The 20,635-nt window shown below is 57.7% G+C and overlaps 5 protein-coding genes across 5 annotated transcripts; 4 read left to right on the forward strand and 1 right to left on the reverse strand.

Annotated features, from left to right (window-relative positions):
• Positions 1–1,002: 1,002 nt before the first annotated feature.
• Positions 1,003–2,368, forward strand: BXZ73DRAFT_91890 (glyceraldehyde-3-phosphate dehydrogenase; the record flags this gene model as incomplete). The annotated part of the gene is made up of 7 exons (XM_048026153.1): positions 1,003–1,008; positions 1,067–1,086; positions 1,148–1,152; positions 1,214–1,283; positions 1,339–1,554; positions 1,610–1,727; positions 1,790–2,368. 7 exons carry the CDS (start codon positions 1,003–1,005, stop codon positions 2,366–2,368), a joined length of 1,014 nt encoding a protein of 337 aa, XP_047874602.1.
• Positions 2,369–2,973: 605 nt separating this feature from the next.
• BXZ73DRAFT_52028 (alcohol oxidase-like protein) lies at positions 2,974–5,576 on the reverse strand (the record flags this gene model as incomplete). Its single annotated transcript, XM_048020740.1, has 13 exons — positions 2,974–3,054; positions 3,109–3,231; positions 3,319–3,562; positions 3,639–3,788; positions 3,821–3,982; positions 4,036–4,084; positions 4,148–4,237; positions 4,302–4,528; positions 4,584–4,725; positions 4,827–5,013; positions 5,073–5,176; positions 5,230–5,481; positions 5,537–5,576. 13 exons carry the CDS (start codon positions 5,574–5,576, stop codon positions 2,974–2,976), a joined length of 1,851 nt encoding a protein of 616 aa, XP_047874603.1.
• Positions 5,577–8,949: 3,373 nt separating this feature from the next.
• BXZ73DRAFT_91892 (uncharacterized protein) lies at positions 8,950–9,522 on the forward strand (the record flags this gene model as incomplete). Its single annotated transcript, XM_048026154.1, has 2 exons — positions 8,950–9,431; positions 9,489–9,522. The coding sequence occupies 2 exons, from the start codon at positions 8,950–8,952 to the stop codon at positions 9,520–9,522; spliced, it is 516 nt and encodes a 171-aa protein (XP_047874604.1).
• Positions 9,523–10,953: 1,431 nt separating this feature from the next.
• BXZ73DRAFT_52012 (kinase-like protein) lies at positions 10,954–12,579 on the forward strand (the record flags this gene model as incomplete). The annotated part of the gene is made up of 4 exons (XM_048020734.1): positions 10,954–11,877; positions 11,930–12,123; positions 12,174–12,399; positions 12,451–12,579. 4 exons carry the CDS (start codon positions 10,954–10,956, stop codon positions 12,577–12,579), a joined length of 1,473 nt encoding a protein of 490 aa, XP_047874605.1.
• A 587-nt stretch (positions 12,580–13,166) lies between these two features.
• On the forward strand, positions 13,167–20,629 carry BXZ73DRAFT_52030 (armadillo-type protein; the record flags this gene model as incomplete). The annotated part of the gene is made up of 24 exons (XM_048020741.1): positions 13,167–13,543; positions 13,638–13,733; positions 13,786–14,113; positions 14,165–14,370; positions 14,424–14,510; positions 14,559–14,829; positions 14,884–15,033; positions 15,082–15,622; positions 15,676–16,648; positions 16,704–17,002; positions 17,058–17,188; positions 17,239–17,378; positions 17,432–17,648; positions 17,696–17,756; positions 17,804–17,967; positions 18,021–18,163; positions 18,212–18,389; positions 18,442–18,524; positions 18,573–18,876; positions 18,929–19,221; positions 19,276–19,367; positions 19,421–19,662; positions 19,717–20,452; positions 20,508–20,629. The coding sequence occupies 24 exons, from the start codon at positions 13,167–13,169 to the stop codon at positions 20,627–20,629; spliced, it is 6,234 nt and encodes a 2,077-aa protein (XP_047874606.1).
• Positions 20,630–20,635: the final 6 nt, after the last annotated feature.

Consider the following 20,635-nt stretch of genomic DNA (forward strand, 5'->3'; position numbering starts at 1 on the left):
GAGAGGAAGGGCGCGAGATGGTGGGCCTCGGGTAAAGGCAATCAGCCTTGTCCAAATCTGGAGTGGACGCTACGTTCGGCCGCCCGGCTCGCTGCGATTGCTCTCGAGTGGCTGCACGCGATCGCGATCGTGGTACTCTGCAATCTGTGCCCGTCTGCGCGCGGCTGTGGAGGACGGGGGGCGCGCGGGACGAGTTCGAGCTTCGGGTCGGGAGTGAACGCACGCTTTGGCCTCCGCGTCAAGCTCGATCAAGAGCGGCCAGCTGTGCCCACTGCTCCTGAAGCTGATCAACGCTGTAAGTACCGCCTGGATCGCCGTGCTGACAGGCAGCTGCTATCGTGCATTCGCCCAATGTCAGGGAAGATCCGGAAGAGCGCGCGAGTGAGCAATCCAGGGCTATGACCAATCGCGCAAGGAGCAAAGCGGTCGTCAGCGTGAACGCTGGGCTGACATCATCGTGCCTCGAAGAACAGTCGGGCGAGGACTCGGACGTCGGGTGCGGGCTGCGCCTACGTGCCGCGCCGGCGACGCGGTCGCGGTATCGATGGACGGTGGTTGGGGAGAATGGTCGAGAAGAACGGGCGAGAATTGGTTGCGAGGCGAGGTCTTGGACTTGCGCGCACCACGGCCAATCGGCGAGCCGACACTCGTACCGACCAACATGCTGTCGAACGATGCGCTGGGGCGCGCGAGCGAGTCACAAATCGCACGTTTGCGCGCCTGGGCAGTCCTTCCGCGCACCCAGGGGAGCCTGCTGCGCGGATGGAGCTCGGTGCTAGGCGGGGCTAGAGACGAAGAAGCGGGCATGTAACCCAGCGCAGGGGCGGACGCGGTCGAGGCGGGCGGACGAGGCGAGGGAGGGCCGCGAACGGACCAATCGCGCGATGCCCCAGCGTCCCGATCCAGCTCAGATAACAATCGCCTGCAGTATATATGCCCCCTCCACCCTCCGCCGCACCTCATCCTCCCATCCCTCCCCTCATCACACATACTCATTCCACAATGGCCGTGAGTGCCCACCATATCCCCGTCCTCCTCTGTGCTCACCTCCTTCGTTGAGCAGAAGGTCAAGGTCGGCATCAACGGGTGAGATCTAATCGCGCCACTGTCCTGCCTCCCGCTCATCTCTCTCGCCTCTTTCTTTCAGTTTCGGTCAGTCCTCGCATCTTCTGCTGCCCCACCACGCATATACTCACTTCCCCGCCACCTCAAGGCCGTATCGGCCGTATTGTTCTTCGTAATGCTCTCACCCATGGCGACATCGAGGTCGTCGCCGTGAACGAGTACGTGCCCTCGCTTAGATCTTCTCTTCCGATTCGTGTTCAAACCCCGCTCCAGCCCCTTCATCAACCTTGAGTACATGGTCTACATGTTCAAGTACGACACCGTCCACGGTCGCTACAAGGGCACTGTTGAGACCAAGGATGGCAAGCTCGTCGTTGACGGCAACCCCATCTCCGTCTTCGAGGAGAAGGACCCCTCGAACATCAAATGGGCCAGCGTTGGCGCCGAGTACATTGTCGAGTCCACTGGTGTCTTCACCACCGTTGACAAGTATGTGCCCAGTGCATACGTACTCGATTTACTCTGAACATGTTGACTCTCCCAGGGCCTCCGCTCACTTGAAGGGTGGTGCCAAGAAGGTCATCATCTCCGCTCCTTCTGCCGATGCCCCCATGTTCGTCTGCGGTGTTAACCTCGACTCCTACGACTCCAAGTACACCGTCGTAAGTCTATTCTATTCCCCACAGTTTCTCGCCGGCAATCTCACGCGTCTTACCTCCGTCAGATCTCGAACGCGTCCTGCACCACCAACTGCCTTGCGCCCCTCGCCAAGGTCATCAACGATGAATTTGGCATTGTTGAAGGTCTTATGACCACTGTCCACTCCACTACCGCCACTCAGCGCACCGTCGACGGCCCTTCGATGAAGGACTGGCGTGGTGGCCGTGCTGTCGCCAGCAACATCATCCCTTCCTCAACCGGTGCCGCCAAGGCCGTCGGCAAGGTCATCCCCTCACTGAACGGCAAGCTCACCGGCATGTCCTTCCGTGTCCCGACCCTCGACGTCTCCGTCGTCGACCTTGTCGTCCGCCTCGACAAGCCTGCTTCGTATGAGGACATCACCCGCACTATCAAGAAGGCCGTCGACGGCCCGCTCAAGGGCATCATGGACTACACCGACGAGAAGGTCGTCTCGACCGACTTCACCGGCAACACCGCGTCGTCGATCTTCGACGCCGAGGCGGGTATCGCGCTCAACAAGAACTTCGTCAAGCTCATCGCCTGGTACGACAACGAGTGGGGCTACTCCCGCCGTGTCTGCGACCTTCTCGCGTTCGCGGCGAAGAAGGACGGTGCGATCTAAGGAGATTGCCTGGCAGGCTGCTTGCGCGTGTGTATTCATGGACGGTTGTGACGGAGTAGAAAGAAATACTAGCTGTGTAACATCCTTTGGCATTGCCTGATGTACTCATAATAAAATATAGACAACTGCATCGTATGTGTGTGATGTGTGATCTGGATATCTATGACATGGGCCGTCGTGGAGGTTCTCCTTTCAATGTTGAGGTTGATTAGTTGATTTTGGCTGTCTAACGGGGCTGTTAATTTCATCCTTTACATAACAGAAGCTAGAAAGGCACAAGGAGACCACTACAGCTGCGCTTGTCACGTCCATTCCAACGGATATGGAGCACTTATACTGCTGACATAGGACCTGTCCATTCATCACGATCAGGGTAGAGGTGTGGTAGAGTCAGAATGCGAACGCATTGAAGTCCGTTGAAGTGTTGAGAGCGTTTGGTTTGGTTTAACTTTCCGTGGTGCGTTTGGTTCTGTTCGACATGTTGTCCTCAGTCGCGATCTGTTCGATGCAGCATCACTTGCTTTCGCTAACCATACAATACATGTTTCGTTCGCTGCTCGCTTTCTCTTTCCTAGGTAACGTGACTTCCCTCGCTCTTCTCTCCCTCAGACAAACGGAATCCCCAGCTCCTCCGCGATCATTGCCGCCGCTTTCTCCCCGATGACGATCGCAGTCGAGTAAGTGTTCTGTAAAGCGTCTCAGCGTCTCAGCGTGCTGCAGCAAGCCTCGAAGATACCTACCGCTGCGACGTTGCTCGGGCAGATCGACATGTCCACCACCTTCAGTCCCTCCGTCCCGTACACGTTCAGCCGCGAGTCCACCACCCCGCCCTTTCCGCGCGGCTTCATCGCGCACGTCCCCATCTATCAGCCCCAGCCACACCACGTCAGCCAAGTCAGCGCGCCCGACATCACGAAAAAAGAAAAACCCGGCGCAGGCGGGACACGCACCGAGTGCCAGGCAGACATCACCGTCGCGCGCACCCACTCCTCCACCGCCCTGTCGTCCTCCGCGCTGTACGCCAGGTCCGGCGCGTCCATTGGGACCGGGCCGTCGTGCGCCTGCGCGCGCGGCGTGGCGGCGGGCGCAAACACGGGGTGCGCGCCCACGAGCTCGCCGCGGTAGCACGGCATCCGGCGCGCGAATTCGCGCGAGAGCTTGTAGGCCCACGTGTGGAGTGCCAGGTCCGCGGGGCTGTCGGGGCAGAGGCCGGTGCCGTCGGTCAGCGTTGGTGCTCGAGCACTGGGCATTGGGAGCATGAAGTACGCACTCGTCGAGGAAGCCACCGTAGAAGTCCAGCGGGGCGCTGGGGTCGGACGCGGAGGTGATGTGCAGCCGGCCGAGGGAGGCGGGGTGTTGGAGGTACCATGCGACGCAGAAGTTCTTGCCTCCTTCGTACTTGCTCATGTCGCCCAGGTATCTGCAGCGGAGTACATGAGTGGCACGATACACAGCTCGTAGGTGGAGTGGACTTGCAGCGCAGCATTACCGAACCAGATGACCGGCTTCCCGGGGGAGGCGGCGTAGTAGCTTTCCCAACGCTCGCGGAAGGCGGGGCCAATTGCAGCCAGATCCTTCTCCGTCGGCCGCAACTTTACTCCCGAGTCGATGCCGCTGTGCAAAATTCGTAAGCAAAGCCGCATGTGCTGTGCCCTGACAGAGCTCACTTGTGCGCGATGAGCCCTGTGCCATGTTCTTCCCATTCCTTGTTCCACTCTGGCCGCAGAAGCCCGTCAGTGCCAGCCCAAGTGATAGAATGTGCATCGCGCAGATGCTCACTGTCGTTCTCCAGTTTGTCCCCAGTCACAACCCCGTCAAGGGTGTGGATCTCCGGGGCCGCGACGTACGGTACGAAAATGACCTGGTGATCTGCGTGCGGTCTATCAGTGCTCATGATTCCGGAGACCCTAGCGCGCGAGGGCCAGAGACAGACCTTGGTACTGCTCTCCCAACCCCGGGAGATCCACCACCTGCGCAACGCCAACACGATCGAGGACATTCTTCTGACCGACGCCCGACCGCTCGAGAATCCCAGGAGATCCGAAAGCGCCTGCCGAGACGACCACGAGACGCTTCGCACGGGCGGTAGTGACCTCAAAGGGAACGTCGGCACGGAAGCGTTTGTTGGGGACATATTCAATGCCGACGGCTTTGGTCCCCCTGGAGTGACTTATTAACACGGCGTCGTGGGCAGGACGAGAAGCGAATGGCGTACTCGAAAATTACGCGCTTGACGTGGAATCCATCGAGCAAGGTGATGTTGGGATGCTCCGCGTTGTAGATATAGTGGTGAGGGATGTCAGAGCGCTTTCCAGTTTCGGCGCTGATCCATCTGCAAACGGGTGGATCAGGACGAGCTCAGAGAACGGGACCGGTTGCTTGGAGTACTGACTTCTGCCATCTCTGTGCCAGGGGAGAATTCGTTGAGAAAGCTAAACGTCTTATCTGGCTGAACCACTCACCCCGTACTTGTCGCATTCATAGAGCCCGTTGACGTCGTCAGTCGTCCCGCGCGTCTTGTCGTATTCCGCAGCGACGTCGAGAAACTCCTTCCCGACCTCGGTATAGAACCCTCCAGAAGAAACCTTCAGCGGCCCGGAGTACCCATGAGTCTCTTTGCCTGCTTCGATCTCGTATGACTCGCACTTGCAGAAACAGCGCGTCAATACAGTCACGAGTGCAAGGCGCCAAGAAATCTCCTTACCTTCCGGAGGAAAGGAAGAAGCTCTACGGCGCTCCAGCCGCTGTTGCCATGTACTTTGGCCCATTCGTCGTAGTCTACAGCAGCAGCACGAGTGTACATCGCGACTGTATGCCCAACAGATCAGGCCCGCGGCCCATAACTCGGAACTTGGACGTACAGTTGACGCTTGACCCGCCGCCGATGCACTGTCCGCACGGGAAGACCATCTCACGACCACCCAAGGCATCGCTCTTCGCGCTGGTGTGGAACCTGACGGTCGTGCTCTCCGGGCGGAGATGGTACAAATATCTGCACGGTTGGAGGTGGAGAACGTCGTTGCGAGTGGGCGGACCTGCCTCGACCACAAGGATGGTCAAAGACGGGTCTGCATCTGCCAAACGGCCGGCGACGATGCATCCTGCAGTTCCGCCTGTGGAGGATGCGTTAGTGACGGGAGTGAGGGAGGTAGAAACGCGTAGTCATACCTCCAGCGATGATCACGTCGTAAGTTTGGGGACCTGACATTCCGGAGAGCTGGGGTGACGAAGGGGAAAGGCTGCCAGGGGAACACACGGGGTACCACGGGCGAGATGAAGGGGTTTATAAGCCCGAGGAATGTGCACCCGGGGATGTGATTGCAAATGGGCGACTCAATTTCTTTAGCTGAACGAGAGCAGGCGACCCATGGGGCATCGAAAGCGCACTGTAAGGCGTCGCGCTCACGCCTGTCGAGGAGAACAATTGGCGCGCAGATGGCGTTGAGGGCGGTGAGTTACAGTTTGCAGCAGGCCTTCCGTAAGCACTCGAGTGCATAACAATTGGCGATCGAAGCGGCCGCCATAGAACGACGTCAGACCGGGGGACTGGGAGTGGAAGGCCTTCCATAACAATTTAGCGACGCTGGGTGTCGCTAAACCTTAGCTTTCCTGGGCGCTCCTGTCAAAAATGTCGATTTTTGAACTCCGACGGGGTCACCGTAGATCCCTGCGCATCAAGAATCTACGGAGGGGGTATAAGTACCCCCCTCCGTAGATGCGCTGGCTGCACAATCCCGCCCAAAAAGGCAAACTTTTTGAGCTCCGCTGCCTCGTGCGCGCCTCTTACGTTGCTTTCGCGCCTCTCCCTCCTCCGCTACTTACCTCAACACACGCTGCCTGCCTCTCCCTGGTATGTTGCCTTTCTCTTGATGCCCAACTACTAGTGCTGATGACTGTGACCTCATACAGCATGACCATGTAGATGCTGAACACCGCCTTGAGATCTACCACTCGAGACAAGCCATCCACGCCGCATACCATCCTAACTCCCACGCCTCCCGCGTTGGACTCGAACTCGCGCCCGCCGCGAATCCCGCCGCAGGTGCTCACGCGCTCCCGCCTGAACTTGTCTAGCTGTGGGCTCGACTGAGACGGCAGCGCAGATGCGCACGGATCCCCGAGTCCGACGCGCGGGAAGGCGCCGCTCCACAAGTTCGGCGACGAGGGCGACAGCCTCAAAGACGGCGTGGCCGCGGTCGACGAAGAACTCGGAACAGCATGCCCGTGCCAATACGGCGCGCGCCCGACGTCCCCGGCGTCCCCTCGGTCGCTCACCGACTCGGTGTACACGGGCTGCGACGACGCGGTGTCGACCCTCCCGCTGTCATACCTCTTCTGGCTCCCCGTGTCAGAACTACAGCAGTTCCCGTTCCAGGCGCCGATGATTGAAGACCTCACGTGGCTCTCGCTCTCCCTTCCGGTGATCCCCATGCCCGCCGTACCGCCATCGACGTTCCGGAGGCCGAGCCAAGGGTCGGGCGTGCTCAGCGCACTGCTCGTCGTGGACCCTGATCTGCACTCGATGATGACGGTGACGACCACGGCCACGACGATCCTGGGTGAGGAGTGGGCGTCGCCTCCTCACCCGCATCCGCGCCGCCCACGTCGTCCGCGACCACATCGTTTGCATCACGTGTGTCACCACGTCTCCCTCTTGCATAGCCCTGTCTGTATCACTCGCATCTCCCGCGTCACCCCCATCGCCCGTGTCGGCGGATGCTTGCCGTAGGAGCTCATAGTGTAGTTAGATCACAGCAACCAATATATTTTATTTTCCCCCCACGGGGTTGCTCACGAGTGTTTACATCAAGTAGCGAGAAATTAGATTGCCTTACATTTACTGGCATGGATGTGTGCAAGAGATGGGCGCGGACACGGCGACGGCATGCTCAACGCGGGCATGGCGTGCTCATCGTGGGCGAGATGTGCTTGACGCGGGTCGGGCCGGACGGGCGTCTCAGCGATTGGATTTCACAGGCCTGCCAGGAATTTAGCGACGCTGCGACCGGCGACGTGCACAACTGGGCTTACAGCTAAATCCATAACGATAGACCCCTCGCGCGAAAATTAGCACACAGCCGGTTCGGTCGGAGTTTGTGCAGCCGACGCGTATCAAGGGCGGGTGTTGGCTGGTGTTGGGCGGGTCCGTCAATTGTGAGCGCCTGTTGATGGGTAACGTCGGCTACGTAAACTCCGCCCGAATCGACTGTGTACTAATTTTCGCGCGAGGGGTCTATCGTTATGGATTTAGCTGTATGTATGGATGGGGCGCTTATGAACGGCAGGGCGGACTCTGAACTCGCAATAAAGTTTAGCGACACCGAGCGTCGCTAAATTCTTATGGAAGGCCTTCCAGTGGCTTCCGCGAATTTCATGTTCAGCACGCGGTCGAGAATCGGGAGGGGCCGGTTAGACAGACCTGGGAAAGCAAGATGTTGAGCGGAGTTTGGGGGCAGCAGAGGGGCGAGAGACGGAAAGCCGTCGCAAATAAGTGTAAATGGGTGAGTACGTCAATCATGCTTGCACTGAAGGCTACGTATAGGAGGGTGGGCCGGCGTCGCCAGCGACGACTCTGATCACTGGGACTCGGAAGCGTGCTGCAGAGAACGAGATGTTACGAGAACGAAAAGGATGCGTAGCAGGTTGTTCGGAGTACCCACCGGTTGCGCTGCAAGCGAGTCGCGGAGAGATGGAGCCGAGGGAAGGCATGTATGTAAGCGGCGGCAGTCGCCCGGCCGAAGGCGAATTCTTCGGTGGGAGGGACAAAGAGAAAAGCGAGGGCAACTTAGAGGATGTTGACAGGGCGGATGGGCGACGCCGCGAACTTGGAGTCATCATGGGCGGAGGACAAGAGAGGGAGTCGGACCAAACTACTGTACATATGTAGCTGAGAAGTTCATGGGTATCGCCAGCAACCCGTCGCGATTACTTCTGTGTCCTCCCATCCCATGCACTTTCATTTGCATGCATGCCTTCGGGTGAGAGGCTAGAGCTCAGCAAACACCGAGTTCAGAGGTAGAAGCACCTGCGTTTGCTATAACTAATCAACACCCTCATGTACGTACGTGTCTCAAGGGTCGAAGGCCCGCGTGTGCGGTGGCAATGCTACGTGTGTGGACGAGTTTCTCCTCTGAGGATCATCGAATGGGGCGAGGGGAGCGACGACCGTCGGGACTCGGCATGTCAGAAGAAGCAACGCATGGCATCCCGTGGTTGGCACATGGTGGCGACGGTTTCATGGATGCGTCGGAGGCGTAGAAAGAGGGCGAGGGTGCGAGCTGGGAGAATAAAGGCAGACGTATGTGGTAGGGAGAGACGATTGGCCAAAACAATGTCGATGAGGGATTGTGACCAAGGACTGGGAGTCGGGCTCGGAAGTAGCGGCCAGGCACGGACATTGTAAGGAAGCATAGACCAGATAAGAACGCGGCTAGCAGGCAGGTAAGAGCGTGGATAAGTTCCAATTGTCGGACGCCAGACGCCGGCCGAGGCTGGACCGCCTCGGTTCAGCTCGCGTTTCTTGTCTCGTCCCGCTTGCGTCCTCCTCCTCCTCCTCCTCCTCCTCGCGGCCAGCGCCCTCGATGGCGACGTCGAGCAAGCCCAACTCCCGCTTCTCGTCTCTCAAGGTCTTCAAGTTCAATGCCGCCCCCAAGCCCCCGCCCCTCCCTCCAAAGGACCCGTACTACCTCCCCAATCCTTCACTTCGCTCTCTCGGAACCTCCCTCTCTCCCGACTCCGCTCCCTCGCATCCAGTCACCCCCCTCTCCGCCCAGTACGGCCGCTCCCCATCTCCTACTCCCTCCGCTGCGCCTAGCCGCATTGGCCTCTCGCCTTACTCTAGTGTCTCTGTCGCCGCCTCCACCTCCACCCTCAACTATCCCGAGCCCGCCAGCTCGCGCAGGAGTCTCTTCAAGTTCGGCTCTTTCGGCAAGAGGCCGAAGACCCCCAAGACCGCAGACTTTACCCTTGCCCCTCCACTGCCCACCCAGTCCCAAGAGGCTGTCGACGACCCATCAATATCTCTTCCGTGGAACTTCCAGGTCAGTGCCACCCCCTCCTTCCCGTCTTTTATCCATTTGACGCGTCGCGCGATCACAGCACAACATTCATGTTGACGAAGGGTACGTATTCACTCCGTCCTGCGTTGTTCCTGATGCTCATATCAAACCAGTCTCGCCGGTCTGCCACCGACATGGACAACGTCGTTGCAGGAGGCCGGGTTCACGGAGGAGGAGATTGCAGCCATGCTAGCCAAGAGAGCAGAGTCCCGCATGCGAAGTACGCGTTCCATCTACTCCCTAAATGCTGAACGCTCCGCCTCCCCTTCCACCACCGCCCGGTCCCCGCCCTATGGCCATCAACCGGGCACCCTCCGACTCGGCGATGATGCCTCCATCTCCCAGGTCTCTCTCGCCAGCAGTGGGCGTTCCTACAACTCACGAAATCATGCCCGGAAGATGTCTACCGCATCGCGCGACCCCTCCGAGATTTCATCTGGTGGACCCCATAGTGATTTCGAATCTCGAAAGACGCCACCTATCCAACGACCAACCCCCACCCACTCCTACACCTACCCGATGCATTCGCAGAGCTCCCCTCACCTGCCCCTGCCCCATTCCAACTCTTCCGCTACTCGTATGGTTCCTCCTGTGCCTGCTCCACCACTGCCTGCGCCGGTCGCGGTGCCCGCTGCCGTGTCAGTGATCTCCGACAACTCGTCAAACTCCAACTCGGGGCTTTCAGAAAAGCAGTTGATGGCAAGGAATGCGCCCTCTCGATCGTTCCATGTTGCGAATGAGTCCATCGGTACGCTTTCTCACTCACCCCCTCCCGCATACATGTCGCCCAAGAAGGAGGGACACCTGGTGCCGGCCGAAGAAGAGTTCCCGATGCCTCCTTCATTCATGCCCACCGTCCATGTCAACGGTACTTCCCGACCGTCTACCGACAGCAACCGTTCTGCAGACCTCAGTACCTCTCCTGTGTTGCCCGAGCCACCGCGACTGTCTTTCCACCAAGACGATCTCTCGTCATGGACCGAGTCGCTGTTCTCATCCATCCCCAAAGAGGTCACGCTTACACCTCCAAGACCTCCTGCCGGCAGGACACACGCTCCTTCATCCAAAGACGCATCCAGAATTGGCGCCAACCGACCCCGTGCGGCGTCGTCGGCAGCGCGTCGCGATCGTTCGCCATCGACCGTCTCCCTCGGCGGTCGCCACATCCCTCCTCAAAAACCAATACCGAAGCAAGAGCCTCCCCCATCACTGCCTCCTCCTCCACCCCCCACAGACAACAACGGTCCCCTATGGAACGAGGTCATGCGAATGGTCAAGCCTGAGGATGCGTCGCTGATGCAGGACATGTCCGCGGACCTCTCATCGGACTCACAGTACTCATCGACGCTGCTCACGCCTGTGCTCGACGAGTTCCCACCGATCCCGCACATCACTGATGCCCAACACTTTGATCTACACGTCCTCCACTCACGCGACAAGGACAATCGAGACTCGGGCCTATCCACAATGACCGTGACGCCTGCGACCATTGCCACTGCAGCTGTGGCACGGAGTGCTCGGCCCAACATGGTCATCTCTCCGGTCCGCAACAACTCAGGCGACGATCTGCGCTCACGGGTAGGAGCTGTGCCGGCGACCCGTAGTCGATTATCACAAGACCCCCGGTCGGGCTCCCCGAATAGCGCGGACTCGCACTCAAGCGCCTCTTCCTCGGGCTCACTGTCGACTGGGACCGGCTCTGCGTCTTCGGATTCACGACCACAGACAGTCGCCGCCGACGTACAGGAATGGAAGGTGTCCGAGACGAAACCGAGGAGCCTGTTGTACTCAGATCCGTCACCAGAGCCGTCACCACGCGTAGCGTCCTTCGCAGAGACATTCGCGGTTTCTGTGACTACGGAACTGCGGGAACCTGAGGTCGATCTTCAAAGACGACCGTCCATCGTGACCGACACCGCCCATTTCCTCTCCCCGACGCAGGCCAACGGCGCCTACCTCACGCCGGTCTCGCCGTCCTCGGCATCACCATCACCTTCCTCTCCCGCGCCCGTGTATCCAGGATGGTTGTCTGCGGTCGTCGCGCCGCTCAAGGGCTTCATCAACGACCAGATCGACCCGCGAGACCTCTACACAGACCTCCAAGAGATCGCGGAGGGAGAGTCCGGCTCTGTGTACGCCGCGCGCGTCATCGTGCCGCCTGCGGGGTATGTGTCGCCTGAGAAGGAGCCCGGGTCGTACGTTGCGATCAAGAACATCGCCATTATGCCTTCCGGATGCCCAAAGATCGACGACCTCCAGAAGGAGCTTACCCTAATGAAGGGCATCACGCACGCGAACATCCTGACCATGGACGCATTCTACGTGGACCTGCAGGAGGACTCGCTATGGATACGGATGGACTTGATGACACGGAGCGTGGCGGACGTGATTGCGTTGGTGGAGGAGGGCATCCAACTGAGCGAGAAGTTTATCGCGCGCGTCGCAGCCGATGTGAGTTCCTCTCCATGCTCGCTGCGTGGATATACTGACACGGATGGTCCAGATCCTTGATGCACTGCAGCACCTGCAGTCTCGGGGCATCGCGCATCGAGACGTCCGTTCAGACAACCTCCTTGTGGATAAGAACGGCGTCATCAAGCTCGCGGATTTCTCGAATGCGGTGCGAGTGTCGCACATCAACCCCTCGGTCACCGGCGCGGCAGGTGTCATCTACTGGCAGGCACCGGAAGTTCGCATGTGAGTATTTGCTTTCCTCGCGTGTTTACGTTCGCTGATGGCCGTGGCAGGGGACCGTACAACGCGCTCAAGGTAGATGTGTGGTCGCTGGGTGCGACAGTATGGGAGCTGGTGGAGACCGAGCCGCCATTCAGCGACGTGACCGACCCACGTCAGCTCGCGTCTGAGCTTCCAGAGCTCAGCGATCCCGAGGCATTTTCACGATCTCTACACGATTTCTTGCACTTATGTTCAAGACCAAGCGCGTCACGGCCAGCACCTCACGACCTTCTTAATGTGCGCTTCTCCGCTTTGTCAACGTTCTCTGTCTGACCCAGCATACCGCAGACTTCCTTCATCCGGGGTGCAAGTAGCCGACAGGCTATCGTCGACGTTCTGGCGGATTGCCAGGCGATCGAGTCGGGCCATTCGCGCCCGCAGAGCACGGAGTCGTCTGGGACTGTGTCGCGTTCATAGCTCTTTATGACCTACTTATACCCCGCAAGGCTAATTATCCCCCTTCGTACGGACTGCTGCTACTCCTTCGTTGTGTTTAGTATACAACATGCTCTGCTCCGTCGCTATGTGCTCACGGACCCCACCTCCTTACTGACTAGTACGTACTCACCTCCGCGTCTACACAACATCAGTCCGATATTTTGTGCTGGATATTCATGTACACGTTCCGGTCATGGGCAATTACCTACACATGCACTATGAAGAATTGGAACTCCCCACTGTGCGAGGAAGGCTATCGTCGCCTGGACGATCTCTTTACCGGTGGGATGACGGCGGTTTCAGAAGAGTACTCTTAGGCAGGTGGACGTGGTTGCCTTTGTCACAGTACTAGGCAGCCGGGTCGAACTTAGGTGCGACCACTGGCCGGGCCGGGGACGGAGTCCGATCATGGGCGCCTGCGCCCAAATTTCGAGGTGCGCATGGCCCCAAGCGAGATCGGCTGAAGCACTTCCTCCTCCCTCTCCTCCTCTCATGGCTATCCGGCCATCCTTCCTCTAAAAGTCCCGGACGACACCATCTTATCTCTGGGACACCTTGGGCGTGACATGGTCTCCTCCCTTGCAGAACAGCTTGCCAGGAGCGCATCCTTCGGCTCCAACTTGCTCAACGAGAAGGCTCGCAAGCAAGCCGCGTCTGAGTCCTACTTATTCACTTCAAAAGAGGCCCGTCAACATGACATAGAGTCTTTACACGCCCTTGGCCTCAACGGCTTCCTTCAGCTCAAGTCTCTCCAGCCGTCTGTGGCTCGCTTCGAGGATGAACTCTTCTCGGAGTTCGCAATCTCCCTCGACAGGACTCTGCAGCCCGCAGAGGAAAATGCGCAGCTGGATGCTTCCATGAACGAGTTTATCCCTCTTTTGGGCCCTTTTCTCCTGGACGCGCCGACGGGAAAAGTATTGGAATGGCTCGTGCGTAGATTCAGGTGTGTGCTTCACTCTGTTGCGCTTCTTGTGTGCATTTCTGTATCTTGCATTATTGGGTCGCGAAGGGACACTCATCCTTGCCTTGTTCTGCAGGATCCACGAGTTTAATGTTCCCTCTGTCGTCTCGGTTTTCCTCCCATACCATGAAACCCCACACTTTACCAAGATGGTCTCCATCCTTCATATACCGTAAGTTGTTTCCCGCCATTCCTGTGCACAGCTGTGAACGTGTAGTGTGCAGCGACAACTCCCCCATTCGCTTTCTCCAAGCGTACAAAACTGCTGCCAAACCTCTCCATCGTCCCCTCCTCATCAACGATATGGTCACGAAGCCCGAGGTTGTGCACTTTACGGCTGGGATCCTCCCTGTCGTACTGAAAGACCACAGCTCCGGTATGCACCGTGCGCTCATCGCGTTCCACACCGGTTCTCTGTTAGAGTATATTGCCAAGGCCAAGACGCTTGATGAGAACACTATGACGGTCCTCCTCCCCGCTGCTGTTGACCCCCTACAAATTGCGAGCGGCACAGAGCAGGTCGTGAGGCCTGCTGTCATGCAGGAGGTCGTGGTACGTGTCCTTATAGCTCGCGGAGCGCACATAGTCTAATTTTCTCAATAGCTCGGAAGCTACCTCGTGTTGGCTGCGCTCTCTCAGAAGACGCGCCTCATACCCAAGGCCGTCAAGACGCTTTTGACGACAGTTTGCGACTGTTCTGAGCGAGTGTCCGGAAAGCACTTGATCCGTACTTTGGTATCGTTTTGTGCCCCTCAGGAGATGCTGGAGAATATCCCCAGCGGCGTTGTGGACGTGCTGCTCGAAGTACAGTTGGTGCTTTCCCCAATCAATCATCGTTTGTTGTCTGAAGTTCCGAATACAGGAATATCGATGCCGAGATTGTTGGTGCCATGAGCTGGGCTGGCTCGGAGAAGTTCCTGATCCCCCTCATCAACAGCTTCATCACTCGGTACGTCTCCCTTCTCCTGTCTCTCCGCTTATATTGACGATAGCGAAGACTGCCGGATGAGCCGGTCTATGAGATCCTGGACGCAGTGGTCACCTCTTCAGGCTTAATATCTGAAGTGACGGGATCAATCTCGACAATGCTGATCCACACCCTCGTTAATGACACCCCGGAAGACGACACTGCAGTTCTTTACAAACGTCTACTAGCCCAGCTCAACCAACGTCACCCCAAAGCCGTCCAGAGCTCATCGAAGACGATCATCGACGACGATGAGACGAAGCGCGAAGCGATGGAGCTGCTGCTTACATCTTTGGCCGTGGTAAGTTGACATTTTTATTCCCTTTGAACGAGTCGATGATCTTTGTATGCCTAGCATTCCGTGGTGGCAGGTCCCTCTGTTTCAGATGCAGAACTCAGCACCTTGATCGTGGGCTCAGCACATGCGGACTCTAACGTCCGTTCGAAGTCAGTTCGCGACTTGGTACAGCGACTTGCCGATGATCAAGTGGCCGACTCAGAAGGCGTACGTATCTTGTTTGATCATTGTTGCATCAACCTGACATCAATTCAGAACTCGGTCTCGTCCACCTTGCTGCTGCGTGTTCACGATACTTCAGCAACGGTGCTTCAAGCCCTGTACAGCACTTCTGCAGACGTGGTCACCAAGGTTTTCCTGTCGTCATCCGAGCCCAATGCATATATCGACGCTCTCAAGCAAGCACTCCATAGTCCCAGTGCCAAATTGTCTCGTGATGTCGTTCGCGCCCATCTAAACTTCCTCCTGAAACATTTTCTCCCCAACGCAAGTTCACTGGAGGAAGGAGGCGGCGAAGATATTGAGTCGGAAGAGACACGAGAGAGGTCGCAGAAGGTCTTCATGGACATCATCTTCCCCTTCCTGTTGTTCTCGAAGCCCCGCGCAAAGACAGCAGTTGCCGCCTGGGAGATCCTGTACACGCCTGAAAGCGAAGTTAACGCCGAATTCGAACTCTTTGATGGCTGCGTTGACGCGCTCAACTGGGAGAAAGCGAAGACCCGGGCTGGTGACAAGTACGGCGTCGATCCCGCGGCGATGTCCAAGATCAACGTTGCTGTTGCTGCCAAGATTGCGGGTACGTTCTGCAGATGCTCCTGAAGAATTGCACTCACCTAAGTATCGTCTTAGATAACGTTCTCGCTTCCAACTACTTCCAGGCCCAATTTACTCTTCTGCTCCGGAAGCTGGGAGAAGAGAATTCCCATGGGCGGGCCATGGGATACCTCGTCGTTCGAGCTCTTCTCAGCCGTCTCAGCGGAGAACAGAGAATCGAAGCCGGGCATCAATTGTTGGACGCGATGCAGCTTAAGACCTTCGAGCACATGGGCGACTTTATGCAAGGCGTGGAGGATATTGCAGGTTTTCTCGACGACGACAGCGTCGGCGACGCCGTGGTACTGAAGCCTAACAGTCGCAGTACTCTGCGTCGTCTGCAGCTCTCTGTATTATCAGCGCTTCCAAGTTTCCCTCGCCCATCCGGCGCCTCCACCCAGTATATCGCCGATACCGGGGCGGAATCCGAAGCTTTGACCCCCGAGACTGCTCGGGCAGCGCGTTATGTCGAGCTTCTCCGCTCGGTGTACGCTCTCAGCAACTCTTCTGCGTCGCTCCCTCTCCTCTCGACCTTCCTCCTCCGAAAACTTTTCATCAACCTCGGTGACGATGCCCTCGCCTTCCTGGCCGGCACCTGGCTCCTACCGTTGACGGAGTCGCATGTCCAGTACGCCGCACTGCGCCACGCCTGCGCATTCCTCGAGGCCCACGTCGTCACCTGCCGCACACTCGACTTCCAGACCATTATCCCCGCGCTGCTGGTTGCCCTGCAAAGCCGCAACGCGGCTGTGCGCGACGCTGCGGCGCGCTGCCTGTCCGTCGTCTCCAAACTGGCCACCGCCCCTGCCGCCGAGAACGTGTACGCCTACGACGCGATCTACGGTCCGCGGTCTGCCCAGCTGCAATACCTCGACTGGACCGACGTCCAGAAGTACCTCGTCGCTCTGGCCGAGATTCGGGACCCGATCGTTCACGACGCGGAATATTTGCAAGCGTTCCATCACGAGCATCTTGCGCAGCGAAAAGGCGACCCGAAGAAACTAGCTGGGTGAGATACCTCTGGAAACGTTCTATCAGACCTCTGACCACTTTCGTTCCGGTAGGTACAAGGAGCGGATACTCTGCTATTTGCTAGCCCACGTGAACGGGTGTTCCTTGCGCTCCGTCAAGGTTGCACTCCTCAATCTCGTCAATGGCGTCTCCAGCCCCGCAAAGGCTCAGGTCTTGGCGCCAACTATCGACGATGTGTTTGGTCATGAATTCACCACCTTGGAAGAGAGCAGAAACCTGCTTAGTCTTGTGGTCTCTGTTTTCGACGTATCCTCAGCCGCGAACCTGAACGACTCTGACAAGTCCCTCTGGGGCGTGTACGAAAGACTGCTCACAATGGTGATCAAAAGCGGTCAGTTCGGATTCCTGCGGTTGACCGTTTTATCAACTTATATCGCTGTATTCAGATAAATGGCAGCAGGCCAGAGACGGAATGCTCCGCCATCTACAGCGAGGCTTGTTCGCCAAACTCAGCGTGGAGCGAAAGTTGCAACTGTGCCGAACTCTCATACGGTTCACGACTGAAGAGGAGTCAACGGTCAGTCTCAATGGCATATATGCGCGTTCCCGAAGCTGACTGTTACACAGGCGTCCACAACGAAGACAGTTCTTACCAACGTTCTGGACGATACTGCCATCATCACTCGCTTACTGGTGGATCTACAACCTCAAGCTAGCGCTACCGATCCATCTGCGCAGCCTGCAAGCAAGCGTCCAAGGGTGGAGAAGTACGTCTTCCACTCTCACCATCTTGTTTTTGGGGGCTCACAAGATACTGTAGGACGGCAACGACTTTTGCACACGGCAGTTTATCCTCTCTGGCGATCATCGCCGAAATCCTAGACTCCAGCAAGATCACCGGCACTCTGGAGCTTCTGTCTTGCCTCCTCGAAACTCTCAACAAGGTCGTCAGCAACGTATCCCCCGACCTCCCAGATCGGCGTTACGTGGAGCAGTTACTCATGTCCGCTGCGGAGAACGTCGCTCAGCGCTTTACGGTGAGTCGTACTTCCATACTGTGGTCTGGTGCTCATCATTGGGCTAGCCGTCTGCATCAGTACCCGCCAACTCGGTCCGCGTGGATACTCTCATCGACATCCTGCGTAGTACGTGTTCCGCTTCTCTGCTCAAGGCTTCGCTGACTCTTTGCCAGCATCTGAGAATCCCCAGACGTTCCACCAAGCCTGCTTGCTCATGGCTAGCCTTGCCCGGATATCACCTGACACTGTTCTCCACAACGTCATGCCTGTGTTCACGTTTATGGGTTCGAATGTCTTCCACAGGGACGATGCGTACAGCTTCCGAGTGGTGCAAAAGGTTAATTTCATCCGTGTCCTCTTACCCTTCAGAGCTAATGGTGTCCTCGCCAGACCATCGAGAGTATTGTTCCTGTCATGGTCGCCTCGCTGAAGACAAATCATGGTTCCGGAATCCAACTCTATAGCGCGGCTCGTGAGTTCTTGCGTGTGTTCACGAACGCTGCGAACCATGTCCCTCGCCATCGGCGTGTGAAGTACGTTCTGCTCTTTTGACGTCGTGCCATAGCTCATCTTCGCTGCAGTTTCTTCTCCCAATTCGTCGATACTCTTGGTCCCGCAGATTTCCTTGCGCCTGTCACGATGTTGCTTGTCGATAGAGTCGCGAACCGTGTCGTCCGTCAAAGTGCCGCAGATGTCGTTGGGTCGTTCTTCCTGCCGCTTGCTATCTACGAACGATATGAAGCAGGCTTGCAGTTGCAGGTTTATTCCCCCGTCTTCGACCTCTCGATGTGCGGCTTACGCAAATCAATAGGCTCTACTGGAACTAGTGCGCGAAGTCGAGAAACAGGATCGACGCGATGATCCCTCTGTGCATCCCTTTTTGGGCAGTCTTCCGTATGTGCCAATTTTTTTTTCGATGATAGCTGTCTGACCCTGCCCTAGGGACGAGGAACAAGCACAGACCGACCTGACATCAAAGCGAAGATCTGTCGCGCTGCTTATGTTCTGTGAACATGCCCTGAAGCGCCTTCGTCGTCCGTCAGCTCTGCCCTCATCGGAGGAGCGCGCCGCTGCTCAAGAGCTGCTCAAGTCGTTGCTTGACATATCTAGTGCCAAGCCAAATGATACGGTATACGCAGAAGTTGCCTCTGCCGCTCGCACTGCTGTGACAAGCACGCTGGGAACAATGTTCGCTACGGACTTCGTTGCGGGTATCCTCACCGTCCTGGACTCCCGATCATCACACGTATGTCGCTTACTTTAACGTGGCACCATGACACTGATCGCCCTCTCTGCAGGCTCAAACTGGCGCGTTTGAGCTCCTTAGCGTCCGCCTTGGGGAGATCGCGGACAACAGACGCAAGGAAATTGCTTCATCCATCGTCCAGATCGTCCAGGCTGCCTGCCGCGTGCTCGCATTAGCGGCAGAAGATTCACTGGCTGGGTCAACTCTCAAGGCTCTCAAGGCCGTCTGCGACACCCTATCACCTGGCGAAGAGAGTGCCGTCACAACTTCGGTTCCTCTCGTCCTTGCTGCTGCCAAGCGGTCGGGGCTTCGCGTGCTAGCGTTGCAGACAATGTCTGCATTTGCGTGAGTAATGATGCTATGTATGATTCCGTACGTGGGCTCATCGATGGGCTACAGGTTCAAGCTTGGCGCTCGCTTGATTCCTCATCTTAAGGAGATCGTCAGAGCATGTATCGAGTTGTGCAAGACCGCGATTTCTGCCTCATCTGGTGCGTGGCACGAACGCTGCATGCGTCCAATGTGCTCACCCATTACCGCTCAGAACTCGATGTCATCCCTCTGGCACTGGGCGCTCTTCGCAACTTGCTGACATCTATCCCGACATTTTGGGGCAAGGATGAGATATTGCAGGTGGTCGGATTATACCTGGACAGCTCGACCGCCGCGGGTCCACACACATCGGACCTCACACTGCTCGTGCGCACTACCGCGAAGCGCGCATCCCCTGGTGTCCTGCTCCCAGCGTTGTGCGGCTTGTGGTCATCAGTCGCCACATCGACGAAGGTATGATACTATAGGAATTTTCTGTGATGTGTATGCTGACTTGTTTTGCATCAGGACCGCTCGCCACAAGCATTGGCCTACTTGCAAGTGCTCAAGATCTCACTTAAAGCAGCGTCACGAACAGCCGTATTGGAGCACCTTCGTGAGCTCTTCAAGACCCTCCTCTACGTGTTCGACTTCTGCGCGGAGCAACAAGACTCGGAGGTTGAGCGCGCACTCTCCGGCGCGTGGATGGAGCTCATCGTCAAGTTGAACGAGACCGCGTTCCGGCCCATATTCCGCAAGCTGTTCGACTGGTCCTTCGGTGGAGACGCATCCGATGGTCGCAAGGTGGTGTTCTGCCATGTGTACTCGGCGATGATCGACTTCTTCAAGGGTCTCATGGTCCCTTACATGTCCTTCGCCTGGCCCACCTTCCTCGATCTCCTCCGAACATATGCCACCAACATCCCCGAAGACGGACACCTCTGGCTTGGGGTCGTGCAGACAGTAACCAAGTCTCTGCTCGCAGACGAAGACCGCGTGTTCTGGCGTAACGACAAGCTGCGCCAGTTGGTCCCGCTCGCCGTGCAGCAGGTGCCCGTGGCGGTGCAGGTACCCCTGCCCTCCGCGAAGGACGCATTGGCTGCTTGCCTGGCAGCGCTGCTCGGCACGGTAGACGACGACGTGCTCGTGAAGACGCTCAACCTGGATGTGCTTATGCACTCGCGCGCCGAGGACGCGCGTGTCCGCCTGTTCAGTCTTGCGTGCGCTGAGCAGCTGTGGCGGGCGCAGGGCGAGAAGCTGTTTGGTAAGTCGGTTTTGCGCGTTTCCTCCATACGCTCGGCTGAGACGTCCTTTGTCAGGTTTCGTGACGGAGACGGCGACGTTCGTGGCCGAGGCAGCGGAGGATGAGAACGACCGAGTGGTGCAGGAAGCGCACAAGCTGAAGGCCGCGGTGGAGGCGATGGGCGGGAGCATCGAGTAGGCTGGA

This window comes from Epithele typhae (genome assembly GCF_022376455.1).
Source record: "Epithele typhae strain CBS 203.58 chromosome Unknown BXZ73scaffold_53, whole genome shotgun sequence".
Lineage (NCBI taxonomy): Eukaryota > Fungi > Basidiomycota > Agaricomycetes > Polyporales > Epitheliaceae > Epithele > Epithele typhae.